The sequence below is a fragment of the Delphinus delphis genome, chromosome 1 (genome assembly GCF_949987515.2).
Source record: "Delphinus delphis chromosome 1, mDelDel1.2, whole genome shotgun sequence".
Taxonomy (NCBI): Eukaryota; Metazoa; Chordata; class Mammalia; order Artiodactyla; family Delphinidae; genus Delphinus; species Delphinus delphis.
The window spans coordinates 134,618,422-134,633,014 of record NC_082683.1 but is presented as its reverse complement, the minus strand read 5'-3'; the positions used below and the strand labels follow the sequence as shown (position 1 = coordinate 134,633,014).

The window sequence follows — 14,593 nt, the reverse complement described above, 5'->3', positions numbered from 1 at the left end:
AGATCGAAACTGTGAAAGATTACAAAAATAATCAGACTTGAAAAAGAACCAAACAGAACTTCAACAATTAAATTTAAAACTCAACAGAAAGCTTTAATAGCAGATTAAACTCAGCTGAAGAGCAAATTAGTAAATTGGAAAGTAAGTCAGAAGAAATCATCCAGGATGCAATGCAGAGAGACAAGGAGATAGAAAATATGAAAGAAGGTTAAAAGACATGGGGGACAGATTCCAATATATATCCATTCAAAGTTCCAGAAAGAAAGGAGAGAGCAAATATAGTAGAGACAATAATTGAAGAGATGATGACTGAAAATTTTCTAAATCTAATGAAAGATACCCAGCCAAAGAGTTAGAAAACCAAGAGAATCCCAAGCAAACTTTGAAAAGAAAATCTTCACCCACATGTATCAGAGTGAAACTACAAAATGCCAAAGACAAAAAGAATATCTTAAAAGTAGCCAGAGGGAAGAGATGGATTAACTTCAAAAGAACTGACAGGGCTTCCCTGGTGGCGAAGTGGTTGAGAGTCCTCCTGCCGATGCAGGGGACACGGGTTCGTGCCCCGGTCCGGGAAGATCCCACATGCCACGGAGCGGCTGGGTCTGTGAGCCATGGTCGCTGAGCCTGTGCTCCGAGGCCACAACAGTGAGAGGCCTGCGTACCACAAAAAAAAAAAAGAACTGACAGCTGGATTTTCAGTTGTCAATTTGGTAACAATACAATCCAGAAAACAGTGGAAATAGTATCATAATACGTGCTGAGAGAAAAATCATCCTAGAATTGTATACCCAGAAAAAAAAAATTTAAGAATGAGGGTGAAATAAAGATATTTTCAGACAAACAAAAATTGAGTTTACCTCCAACAGATGTTCACTCATGAAAACTCTAAAGGTTAAGGCAGAATGAAAGAGGAGAAGAATTATTCAATGCAATCAGACAAGAAAAAGCAATTAAAGACATAATAATTGAAAGAAAGAGGTAAAACTATCTCTATTTATAGGTGATTTGATTGAATATCTGGAGAACCTGAAAGAATCTATTGAAAAACTACTGAAACAATAAAATAATTTAGTAGAGTCACCATACATAAAATTAAAATACAGGAATCAGTAATACATACACAGTTACCAATTAGAAGATATAATGGAAAAGAAGATCTTATTTAAAATACCAAAAAATAAAATAAAATACTCAGGCCTACCTTATAAGCAAAATGAGCAAACTATAAAACAGTACTGAAAGGCATAAAAGTAGACATCCTATATCTCATATACTTCATAGAACAGCTCAACAGCATAAACATGTCTGTTCTAAGTTAATATATAAATTTAATATCATCCCAGTTTTTAAGAATCATATATTTTCTAGAGGTAGATTATATAGAAGAATAAGTAAGAGAGAATAGCCATAAAACACCTGAAAAAGATCAGTGAGGAAGGGCTGGCCCTACCAGATCTAAAAATGTATCATAAAGCCTCAATAATTAAAAGATTGTGGTGATGACTTGTGAATAGACAGATTAAATATAAAATAATAGAAAACCCAGAAATAGACTTAGGTTGAATATAGCTATTTTCAAATATTAAAAAAAAATATTTCCATCTATTCTGTAACAGAATAGATGGAAATACTATAACGTGGGAGACAAATCAGCCCTTTCATATCAACCCAGAAGACTGAACTAGGACCAGTAGGTAGAAAAAAAGCTACAGGGAAACAGGTATCATTTAGTTCAATAAAAGAATAATGTTCTAATAGTCACTGTTCACCAAAAACGAAGGGACTAACTCTGAAAGTAGATCTCCATCACTTCAGATACTCAAACATAGGCATAATGATCAAGCATAGGTGTTATACTAAGACTGACGCATCAGATGGCTGGTTGAATTCAAATCAACCACCTTTAAAATCCTTTTTGTTCTTAGTCTCTGTGATTCCGTATAGGTTTTGAATTTTTTCCTAGATCTGATGTGCAGCCAAGATCATGTCTATGGTACTTCACTAAGTTTCTAAAACTGTACTGTAATTAAGATGTATAATGTTGTTGAGATGATTCAGTGGTTAATTCAAAATAATTCTGGCCAAGACGTGGGCAGCAAAGAAAAATGAGAATTTGTTAAAGGTGTATAATTTAGAAAGGTGGTGTTTCTCCAGTGTTTAAATGTAAAATAAGGGAGTTCCCTGGTGGTCTAGTGGTTTGGATACGGAGCTTTCACTGCTATGGCCCGGGTTCAATCCCTGGTTGGGGAACTCTCACAAGCCATGCAGTGCAGCCAAAATTCAAAAAAAAATTTTTTTTAAATAAATCAATTAAATAAAGGTAAAATAAAAGTACTGCAAGTGTGTAGATAGAACCTTCCTTCTTAGACCCAGGAGCATTGACATATATGCCATCAGATCATACCTGTATAGTTTATGTCTCTGATAGCAACGGGAGCTTCTTCAGACTTTGCTGGAGGTGAACTTCCTCAAAGAGACTGAAGTAAAAATAAAGATTTGTGACTGCCATTAAGTACATGATATTCATTGACTTGGGATCCTCAGTAAACAGGTAGTTAAAACTACAGGATTAACATAGTAATATGAAGAGTGTAGAATGAGAAGGGAAAACAAGCCAAGGACAGAATATCAACATTTAAGAGGCAGGCAGAGGTCAAAGACTAAAAGAAGGAGTGTGAAAAGGAATAAAGAAGTAGGAGAAAGACGGAATTTTGGTCTTGCAAGGAGAGATTACCAAAAAAGTGAATGGTTAACAGGATCAAATGCTATAGAGAAGTCACGTTAAATATGGGATTGGAGATACTTAGATCTGGCAATAAGGTCACTAGGGACCTTATAGTAGTTTTAGAGTTTTAAGAAAAGTGATTGTGATAGGAAGGAGGGAAAGTAGTAGTAAAGAAGAAGACAATATCAAGGGGCATATTTTTTCAGATGGGAGAGAGACCATGTTTATAGAGAGGAAGGCATTAAAGATACAAAAGAAAGAAGACAATGTGCATGGGATTAAGTACTCAAAGGAAGAAATAACCTTGGATGGGAAGACTGAGACTTCAGTGTGAAGGGAGGAGGGAGGGTGCGTGCAGAAGCAGAGAAGTCTGAGGCTATGACTCAGGAAGTGGCAGGTAACTCCCCTCTGAAAGCCATCCTTTCCTCAGTAAAGTAGGAGGCAAAGTCACCCTCCAAGAAAGTAAGCAGAGACGTTTGGGTGATGATTCTCTCCTTTAGAAGGGAAAAGAGTTGCCAATGCTCTTGGTCACAACCAAAATTCTCTTCTCATAGAGCAAATGAATGAGGATTCAAAACATTGACTGGAAAAAGTCGCAGTACCCTTATCTATTGAAATACAGAAAGAGCATGAATAATGACCAGTGCTAACACATGGCAAATACCTCTTCTCCAAGTAGGTGCCATTTTTCTTCACGTGTCAGTAACTTTATTTTCCTGCCTTTGAGACCAGAAAGGAGGTGAGAGCATGTGGTGATCCACTCATAACATTCTCTCTGAAAAGAGATAAAAGATAATCACTAAGCAGAAAAAATCAGATTACACCAACTCATTTATTCACTCACTCCTACTAAGGAACTGCTAAGAACAATTCCTCTAAATATAACTCCATTCAATTAACTTTGTATCAGTTCAGTTCAAAGATTTGTGCAGAAGTGATTTTCTATTAATATAGACCTAAATCATATCATCTCTTATTGACAGCGTTTGGGATCTGGGTTGAAATGGGACAAGTAGTGAAGTGCTATAGAACTAGATGCAGAAAGATTGTTGGATTTACTAAGGCCTAACGGTTTGCCTCAATAAATGTTATGCAACTGACCAGGGTCAACTATAATTGTATAACAACAGCAAACACTTACATGGCACTTTATTATATGCCAGACTCTGGTCTAAGTATTGTGCATTACCAACTCATTTGATCCTCATTATGAGACTATTACTATCCTCATTTTTTTTTTTTTGCGGTACACGGGCCTCTCACTGTTGTGGCCTCTCCCGTTGTGGAGCACAGGCTCCGGACGCGCAGGCTCAGTGGCCATGGCTCACGGGCCCAGCCGCTCCGCGGCATGTGGGATATTCCCAGACCGGGGCACGAACCCGTGTCCCCTGCATTGGCAGGCGGACTCTCAAACACTGCGCCACCAGGGAAGCCCTCCTCATTTTTTAAGATGAGGAAACTGAGGAATAGAGCAATTAAATATCTCGCTCAAGGTCACATATATTACATTTATGCGCTGTGCTTCAATTCTAATCCAGGTGGCCAGGGCTCTTAACCACAACAAAAATATTATTTCCCCTGCCCCAATAAAGTGAATGAGTAAAGAGCTGAAGCACGTTTTTGGAAAAGGTGCTCACCCCTTATCTATTGAGATACAGGATTTCACCATAGCAGGTCTCATCCCTGCAAAGAGAATAGAAAAACTACATTTACTTTACCAAGATCTTCTAACAGCTAAGATCTGGTTTCAATGTTTAAAAGATGCATTATTCCTTATTAGTGAGAAAAAGCAGAGGGAACTAGGAAACATTATTTCCTCTGGGGAAGGTGATCTGTTCACTCACACCATCAAAAAAACTGTACCATGTGGTGAAATAATCACCCACTTTAGGTCCTTGAAATAACCCATAAAAAGCAGTAGTACGTCACATTTTTCCCATGATTAGACGTATTTATTTATTTATTTATTTTATTGATTTATTTTTGGCTGTGTTTGGGTCTTTGTTGCTGCGCGTCGGCTTTCTCTAGTTGCGGAGAGCGGAGGCTACTCCTTATTGCGGTGCGCGGGCCTCTCATTGCAGCAGCCTCCCTTGTTGCGGAGCACAGGCTCTAGGCACACGGGCTTCAGTAGTTGTGGCACGCGGGCTCAGAATTTGTGGCTCGTGGGCTCCAGAGCGCAGGCTCAGCAGCCATGGCTCACGGGCCTAGTTGCTCCGCGGCATGTGGATCCTCCCAGGCCAGGGCCCGAACCCGTGTCCCCTGCATTGGCAGGCGGACTCCCAACCACTGCGCCACCAGGGAAACCCTAGACTTATTTTTAATTGTGGAATTATTGTGAAATGTCAGAGCCAAAAAATTTTAAAAATCAAATCCAAACCCTTGTGTTATGGATAAGGAATGGAAGCCTCTATAGGTAAAATAAGTTTACCACAGCTCTGTTAATGTCACTGATAAGTTTAAATTCTGCATTCAAAGGGTTAGGTTGATGTCTTACTGCATATCAGAAAAGAGGGTCAAACAAGGGAGATGAAAGTGTTAGGTTCTAGTCCTAAGTTCAACTAATTGGTTGTGACTTCTTGAGTAAACTCTTAATAGTCTTCATCTATTAAAAACAAATGAGGTTGTTGGTTTACTCTAGATGACCCCTATGCACTGGGTAGCTGGTTAAAACATTCACTGGCAGTGGGGGGGGATTCCCTAATTTGTAGCATTTGTTGATTTCTATAGTATGTACTCCCACTATGGCAATCTCAATGGTATTCATTAATTCAGTATGTTATCACTGAATGTGGAATTGGGAAGAGGTCTGCACGGTCAGCTCTTGTGAGCCAGCATGCGCCTGCATCATACCACTGCTCCTAAAGATCCTTCCAACTACAAAATCTGATGCATATTTTAACTTTATCGTGTGTAGAACAAAAGCATTTGTTAATTTTGCAAATAGTAATTATATTTTAAAAATCTTAGTTCTTCAAACTTGGTCAAACTTGAAAAAGAACAAATTTGGAGGATTTACATTACCTAATCTCAAAACTTATTTTAAAACTACAGTAATCAAGACAGTTTGATAATGGTGACAATGTTGACACAAAGATCAACAGAACATAACAGAATGTCCAGAATAATATGCACATGTATACGGTCAATAGATTTTCAACAAAGATGAAAAGACATCTTAATAGAGAAAGGATAGTCTTTTCAACAAACGGTGCTAAAACAATTGGATATCCAAATGCCCAAAACTGAACTTCAACCCATACCTGTCACCAGATAAGAAAAAAAATGGGTCACTCAAAATGGGTCACAGATCTGAATATACAAAACCTAAAACTGTAATATTTCTAGGAGAAAATCTTCATGGTGTTACTATACAAAATTTTTCTTATCTACAACATCAAAAGCAAGACCCATAAAAGAAAAAAAATGATAGATTGAACTTCATCAGAGTTAAGAAGTTCCCCTCTTTGAAAGATGTTAAGAGAAGAAAAGGCAAGTCACAGACTGAGAGAAAATATTTCTAAATCACATATCTGATAAAGGACTTGTATCAAGAATATATAAAGAACTCTTAAATTCAATAATAAGAAAACAAGCAAACCAATAATAAATGGCCAAAGATTTGAGCAGACATTTCACCTTCTTTCCATAGATAGTTTGTTAATTTTATTTCACTTGTAATGGTTTAAATATCTCAATTATCCACTACCCAAATTATAAAACAATTGCATTTCTTTTTCTAGCATTTTTCCAGTTTTATTGCGATATTATTGATGTATAACATTGCATAAGTTTAAGATGTACAACATAATGATTTGATATATGTACGTATTGCAAAATGATTACTACAACAAATTCAGTTGTTGTGGTAACATCCATTACCTCACATAGTTACATCCATTACCTCACATAGTTATAATTTTTTTTCTTGTGATGAGAACTTTTAAGATCTACCCTCTTAGCAACTTTCAAATATAACTTTCACCACAGGAGATGTAATGACAAATAAGCCCATGAAAAGATGTTTAACATCATTGATCATGAAGGAAATGCAAATTAAAACCACAATGGCATATCGCTACCCACTTATTGGAATGTCTACAATTGAAATCACTGACCATATCAAGTGTTGGTGAGGATGTGAAGCAACTGGAACTCTCATACACTTCTGGCAGGAATGTAAAATGGTTTAACCACTTTGGAAGACAGTTTGAGTTTCTTAAGAAGCTAAAAATACATGCCATATGACTTAGCCATTCCATTTCTAGATACTTACTTAAGACAAATGAAAGCAATGCACATGTACAAGGATAAGCATTGAAGTTTTGCTTGTAATAATAAAAAAATTGAAACAATTCAAACGTTCATCAACAGAGAATGGTTGATAAATAAACTGTGTATATCCATAGAATGAAATACTGCTCAGCACTGAAAAGCATGAACTTTTGATAAAAGCAACAATATGTGTGAATCTCAAAATAATTATGCTTAGTCAAAGAAGTCAGACAAATAAAGTTTACATTCCATATGATTCCATTTATAAAATGAAAACTAATCTTTGGTGTTAGAAAGTGGATCAGACATTGCCTCGGGACAGGACGAGGCTGCAAGGAGAGATTAAAAAGGGGTACAAGGAAACTTTGAGTTTGTTGGATATGTACTTTTTTTAATCATAGTGATTATTTTACAGGTGTACGCGCAGTTTGTTGCAAATCAATTAAACCTAAAAAGTCTACTTAAAACAAACAAAACAAAAGTAAGGGGAATACAGAGTTATTACCTTCATCTTATCCAGTTCATTAAGTTCCTTAGTAGGATTTTTTCCTAAGTGATCTGCTTTACTCAGAGCCATAGCTGTTACCATCTCTTTGCAACAACTGGAAAAAAAAAAAAGAGCACACATACATTTTATTGTTGGTTCCTCTCCTAAGTCCAGATACAGTGGAAGTTTACCATAATAATTAAGCTACTGACTGACCAGAGAATAATTTGTTTCTTGCTCTGTTTCTCACTCTTGTCCTCTTCCTCCCCTCCCTTCCCGTCACTCTTGACCACTGGTAACACTGAATGGAAATGAAGGGGAAACTGGCTAGATTGTAAAAGCTACTTCCCAAATTTGAAGTAATCATAGTGACAGTATGCTTCCTAGTTAATGAATTACAATTTTTATAGACATCTTTATTTGACAGGAATCTTCTAGCTTTTCAGATATAAGACTTTTTTCAGTTTTTGTTTTTTTAAGAGATGTTTTGGTTGGTGTTTAGTGAAATATGTAAAAGTATACCTTTAACTTTGCATGGAATTACACATGCAAGTTATACCTACTCCCCCACCGTAGGTGCAAAAACGCAAGATGCAACTTATTTATGCAAGTAAGTGATTTGTTTTGTTTTGTTTACTAATTCTCACTCCCACATACATATACACTTCCCATCCTGCCTATGCTAACATTGTTTTCAAAGGAATTCTAAAGCCATTAAGAAAACACCAAAATCTCATATTCCAACATGGCAGTGTTGAAGCTAGTTTAAAAACCGAACTAGCATTTCTTTCAAGGTTTTAAAACAATCTTTTATTGCTGCTACTTAACTGACCTTCTTTCCTCTGCTTTTTTTTTCCTTAATTTTTATTATAGTTGATTTACAATGTTGCTTTAGTTTCTCCTCCGTTTTATGTCACATTTAATCTTCAAAAGGAAAGTAATAAAATAACCAGATAGTTTCACCTGCTCAAATAGATGGAATATCGGGACAACATTTTTGCCAGGGCAATCGCATCTAGCTCCAACTTGGCAATTCCTAGGTCACGTTTTTCAGCACTTTCCTCCTCCAACTTTATGAGAGTATCTGGATCAGGAAAGTCAGGTACCATTAAAATCAGAAAATTTACCATCCATTGAACCATGGGTATATGCAATTCATCCATCTGTTTAAAAAAACGATTATAATACAAATGACCCATTTAAAATAAATCGAACAGTAAAAACCATATAAAAACAGAACTGATCATACCTGTCCAATTTTCAACAACACTATTATTCTTAATGAAATCAAATCATCACTACTCAACTACTGTAACCTTACTTTCTTTTGCTCACTATACTACATTAAACTACCCTCTTCTTTAGCTTGGTGAAGCATATTAACCAGTTAAGGCCACAGTTCCCACCAGTGTGCACCAAGGCATCCCAGGGCTTCACAGTGAGCTCTCAAGGATGCCATGGGATTTTAAATTCTTGAGGGAGATAATAATGATATGTGACACCTGTCAGACATAGCATGAATTTGACATGATTCAGTTTCAACCTTAGATACACTATATCACTTTTGATGACACCGTATCTTTGAAAGCTGGTTTTATTGGTGGTTGTGTGATTAAAAACAATTACTGTGTGAAAATCAAGGTGGGACAGGAAGTGAGGATGGCAATGTCCAATCTGATTTCAAGGTTAGAGAGGTTTTACAGTGCAAAAGTATATACATTCCATTAGTAAGTAATTTTGATTAAATGAGAATAAAAGGATTTTTTACGTGGAGGCGGGGAGATGAGTGAAATACATGAGGAAGATTAAGAAGTAAAAACTTCCACTCATGAAATAAATAAGTCACGGGGATATAATGTGTAGCATAGAGAATATAGTCAATAATATTGTAATACTTTGTATTTTGACAAATGGTAACTGAATTTATCATGGTGATCATTTTGTAATGTATAAAAATATCAGGGCTTCCCTGGTGGCACAGTGGTTGAGGGTCCGCCTGCCGATGCAGAGGACACGGGTTCGTGCCCCGGTCTGGGAAGATCCCATATGCCGTGGAGCGGCTGGGCCTGTGGGGCATGGCCGCTGGGCCTGCGCGTCCGGAGCCTGTGCTCCGCAGGGGGAGAGGCCATAGCGATGAGAGGCCCGCGTACCGCAAAAAAAAAAAACCCCCCAAAAAAAAAATATCAAATCACTATGTTGTACACCTGAAACTAATATTTTAAGTCAATATACCTCAATTAAAGTTTAATTAATTAATAAAAGGGTTTTTTATTTCAATAAAGTTAAACTGAGACACATTAAATTTTACAAAGTATCTTTGGGCAAACAACAATTCCAATTAGGCAGTGCCAAACCCCAAAAATGGTTAGAGGCACTCTGTACGTAGGAGCTAGGACAGAGATTTCTACAGAGAAGACACTAAGCAAAGCAAAGCAATTATTTAATTGGCTGTAACTTCAATGTTTGCCTTATTTAGGAAAATTTAGTTATCTGGCTGTTATGAGAGTTGTTCTTGAGTTTCATTTTTTCATATTCGAGAGGATCTAGCTGACTGTTTTAGAATTAGTTTTCCTTGAGTTTCGTTTTCTTGGATTCAAGTGCATCGACTCTGGCTTTGGTTTGTTTACACAGGCTACTAAAAGCACTAAAGCCATGTCCAATGGTCTCCTTGTTTACCTATTTTAACACGTATTATAATATTTTTCCAAAAGTTATACTCATATTTAGGACATAACTATTTAGTAAGCTGTTTGAACCTCCCTATGTAATAATAAATTGGACTGTGTGGTAATTTTTTTGGCTTAGGAGTGTGAAAATACTGGGGCACCCTTAGGCACTGAGAAGAGAGAAAGTTTGGGAACCTTCGCAAACGGCTTTTGCTGAGGCTGGGTCCCAGAAATAAGATGTAAAAAACTTTATGAAATGCAAACGTCAACCATTCTCTTCAATGCCCTATGTAGTCCCTTTCTCTGGTGAGTTTCTAAGTGTTCTTCTTGGCTTAAATATAATCTACTTTGAGAAGAATTTTTAACTTTCACCGGACTTAATTTGCTCCTTATCCTATGTTGCTATAGTACTTTGTACATATCTCTATTATAATTGTTTGCATATCTGTCTCCTCATTTAGTCTGTGAGTCTTTTTAAGGCATGGACCATCATTTTATCCCTCAATACCACACACAGTACTTAGCAGGGAGAAAGTGCTTAATAAATGTTTGTTAAATTAATGAATAAAAATGAAGCTTGGTAGTCTATCCTTGTACTAAAACCCAAACTTCCTGCCTCAAAAGAAAAGGCCATAAACGACCTAAAGCAATCTTTTTATAAAAATAAATTTATTTTATTTATTAATTTTTGGCTGCGTTGGGTCTTCATTGCTGTGCACGGGCTTTCTCCAGTTGCAGCGAGTGGGGGTTACTCTTCGCTACGTTGCACGGGCTTCTCATTGCGGTGGCTTCTCTGTTGAGAAGCACGGGCTCTAGGCGTGCAAGTTTCAGTAGTTGTGACTCATGGGCTTAGCTGCTCTGTGGCATGTGGGATCTTCCCGGCCCAGGGATTGAACTCGTGTCCGCTGCATTGGCAGGTAGATTCTTAACCACTGTGCCACCAGGGAAGTCCCTAAGTAATCTTGATTAGTGTATTTTTACACCTGAATTAACACATCAGGAAAAGGGCAACTCTTCCTGAGAAAGAGTTTAAAAAACCACTACCTTCTTTCCACAAGCCAAAGATATTTTCCCCACTAAGCCCCTGCTGCTACTCAATTACATTTATTCTTCTTAGAGAATTAATTAATTCTCTAAACTGTTCTTTCATATACCAATGGCCTGGATGATACTGTCATTGAAATAACTCTCATTTTCGCTTACAAAAAATATTAATAAATCCTTAAACCACCCCTGTGAAATAAACACAAATATGTGTTATCTTCATTTCATAGTTATATTAGAGATTAAATGGTAGAGTCAAGGTCATGCAACAGGTCATAGGTGAATTTAAAATTAGAATCAAAATAAACACACTTTCACTAAGATATGGAATCATTCTCTTTAATTAGATGGAGAGTGAAAATGATAATTTATAAACCAGAGATTTACTGTGATTCTGATATAAAATTCTTAAGAGAAACTTTAAGATTAAGTGTTTTTTTATAAAACGGCTTGTTTCAAATTTACTAATCTTTTCAGGGATGGCAAGTGGCAACACAGCCATCTCCTAGCTGATATAAAAAAAAAAATCACACTTAATTTTTCCCTTCAAAATACAATTGATGTTTAACAATGAGTAAAAGAAATTTACATTATGGAGCAGTCATTTTGAAAATGGAGAGTTGGAAGGATTTCCATCTTGGTATGATTTTGTTGCTGAAAATGATATATAGCTCACTTTTAAAAACTCTCAGATTTATATACTTGAAAATCTGGAAATATGTTTCTAATTCTTTTAAAATCTTACAAATAAAGTGTATCAACTGGTTGGGGATCTTTTGTTAGAAAAAAGAAATGCTACATTGCCTAATGTTTATAAGAACAACTGATTGACATTATGGTAGATGGAAAATTTTACTAAACAATTTGTTTTAAATCTCTACATAACTGATTGATGGAATTGAAAAATGAGCATTATTTAATAAATACAGCCAATAATAAACTTCTTCAATTTGCATTGTTCTTTTGTGAGCTATTATTTCAGCAATGACAGTCCTTAAAAACAAGTAACAAAGTAAACTGAACTTAGGAGCAGAACTTCAAATGGCTTTATCACTAAGTATTAACCTGTGATTGTAAAACAATTATGAAGCCTGTTCAATCACATCAGTTTTTTTAAAACCATTACTAAAAATTATTTTAAATATTATTCATTTCATCTCTTTTGACTATTTGTTTTTATTTTATCATGTACCAAAAAGGTTAACAGAGAAATTCTCATAAGTAATTTAGAAATAACTTGTTCAAAGATTTTTTGCTGATAGAGATACATGATAAAAAAAATATTTGAAGATCACTATTTCAGACTGCCAAGCAGCACAGATTAGATGGAGTAAAGGTATAAAGAAAAAAACAAAACAAAACCAAAAAATCTGGAAGAAAATGGATCAGACAGGAAAATGAATGGTGGGTTAAAAAAAGATAAACTTTTCCATTTTTAAATACTTATACCAGTTAATATGGATACACACAGTTCCTCAAGGAATGTATAATCTTGCAAGTTTTCTAGGCAGTTTAACTATATTATAATGCTGTAGTGTTAAAATACGGAAGTATATAAAATATAAAAATGAGAAGTATATAAAGGTACTTTCTAAATAATTCTATATTATAAAAATTGAATTCCACAATATTAAAAATTGAGAATATGATTCCCCGGAGATAATCCCCAATGGTTAGCTGAGTATCCAATGGTAAACTTACCAAAGAAGGGGTTAATGTAGCAACACCATAAAACATCAACAATGCTGGAATGTTCTTTGTTACTTCATTCGAGAAATATTTATTGAGTTCCACTATGTGAGAGGCACTCTCCTACCCTTTTTCTTCTTAATTTTGGTTGTGTTCTAAGTCATAGAAATTTCTCCCAAGCCTGGGGATCCCCTGGATCCATACTTCCAGTCTTAACATATTTGCTCCTCAACTCTTGATGTCTCTATGTTCACAACATGCTCATAGACTGTGATATAATGCTTCATAAGTAGTATTCCCATACAACATGCTGATCTCTGCCTTTCAAATTCCCAATTTAAGCAATATTAAAATTAATTAAATTCATTTTATCAATTTTGTAAGGTCAAATATTTGCATATTAAGTTTACTTATAATAAGAGATTCCTGTATAAATTTAGATTATAATTAAGACTAGGAAGTGGAAGTAAACGTAAAAAACTAAGACATCCTTTGGAAATTATTATTTCATGATGTGCTAGTTAAGAATTCCACAGGTTTAGTTCTTCAGAATTGCAGGACAATTCCCTATTTGTTCAAATAACTGTAGACCAGTAGTATTGTAGCATCTTGTCTTTCTTCTTAGAAACATGTTTCTGTCATTCCTTCAGCCAGTCAAGGGCACCAACATAAATTCTTAAAATGATTAATGCTATTGAGGGAAAATTTTTTTGGTATACCGAGTAAAGAGTAAAGATAATAATTAGATCTCAAAAACTTTTGATCATCTGTGAAGCTTCATTCCAAAGGCAGGAACATACTGCAGTTAAAAATCCACTGAGGTTTCCCTGGTGGTGCAGTGGTTGAGAATCTGCCTGCCAATGTAGGAGACACAGGTTCGAGCCCTGGTCCGGGAAGATCCCACGTACTGCGGAGCGACTGGGCCCATGTGCCACAACTAGTGAGCCTGCGTGCCACAACTGCTGAAGCCTGCATGCCTGGAGCCTGTGCTCCACAGCAGGAGAGGCCACGGCAGTGAGAAGCCCACACAGGGGAGAGTAGCCCCCGCTCACCACAACTAGAGAAAGCCTGCGCATAGCAACAAAGACCCAACGCAGCCAAAAATAAATAAATAAAATGAATAAATTCATTAAAAAAATCCACTGAAAATCATTTCAGTAATTATATTATATAAGTTCCCATTTTTCCCTCCCAACCTCCTGCTTCAATTGGATAGGCATGACTTGGTTTTTCCTTGAAGAAAACTCCCAGCCAAGGCAAAAAATAATCTAACAAATTCCTACAAGTACATACTTGGCGCTGAAGTTCCATGTTACCATTGTTAACTTCATTGCCTATCTTCAAAAGCCATTGCTGAATCATGTTAAATATATGTGCTTGGAGTACCCTGAAGGAAAAAGCAAGTAAAATAAAGATAAGTGACTTACTTAAGAGTATGAAAGTAACTATTGGATAAAAGAAAGGGTTTTATTTGGCTGGGGCTAGTAAACTTCAGTGTGTACAACTGTTTGAGAGCTCAGAGAAAGGTGAATCAAATCCCTGAATTATCTTGTAGAATGGCTACTCACTGACAGCCTTCCTAACCTCACGAGGGTTAGGTGTAATGCACTCTGGACAATGCAGACCTTACTTTCAGTGTTAGACCTCTACTGTAAAGACTTATTACACTCACTCCCTTTACATTTACTTCTAGACCACTGAGGCCAC

At 36.2% G+C, this 14,593-nt stretch overlaps 1 protein-coding gene across 1 annotated transcript in view; it reads right to left on the bottom strand.

Annotated features, from left to right (window-relative positions):
- AXDND1 (axonemal dynein light chain domain containing 1) overlaps positions 1-14,593 on the bottom strand; it is a 65,570-nt gene that overhangs the window by 13,734 nt on the left and 37,243 nt on the right. Inside the window, exons 18-21 of the mRNA XM_060034769.1 lie at positions 14,180-14,273; positions 8,451-8,650; positions 7,506-7,602; positions 3,393-3,503 (exon numbers count right to left, since the gene is read on the bottom strand). Coding sequence (XP_059890752.1) covers positions 3,393-3,503; positions 7,506-7,602; positions 8,451-8,650; positions 14,180-14,273 — 502 coding nt within the window. The remainder of the gene's footprint in view (positions 1-3,392; positions 3,504-7,505; positions 7,603-8,450; positions 8,651-14,179; positions 14,274-14,593) is intronic.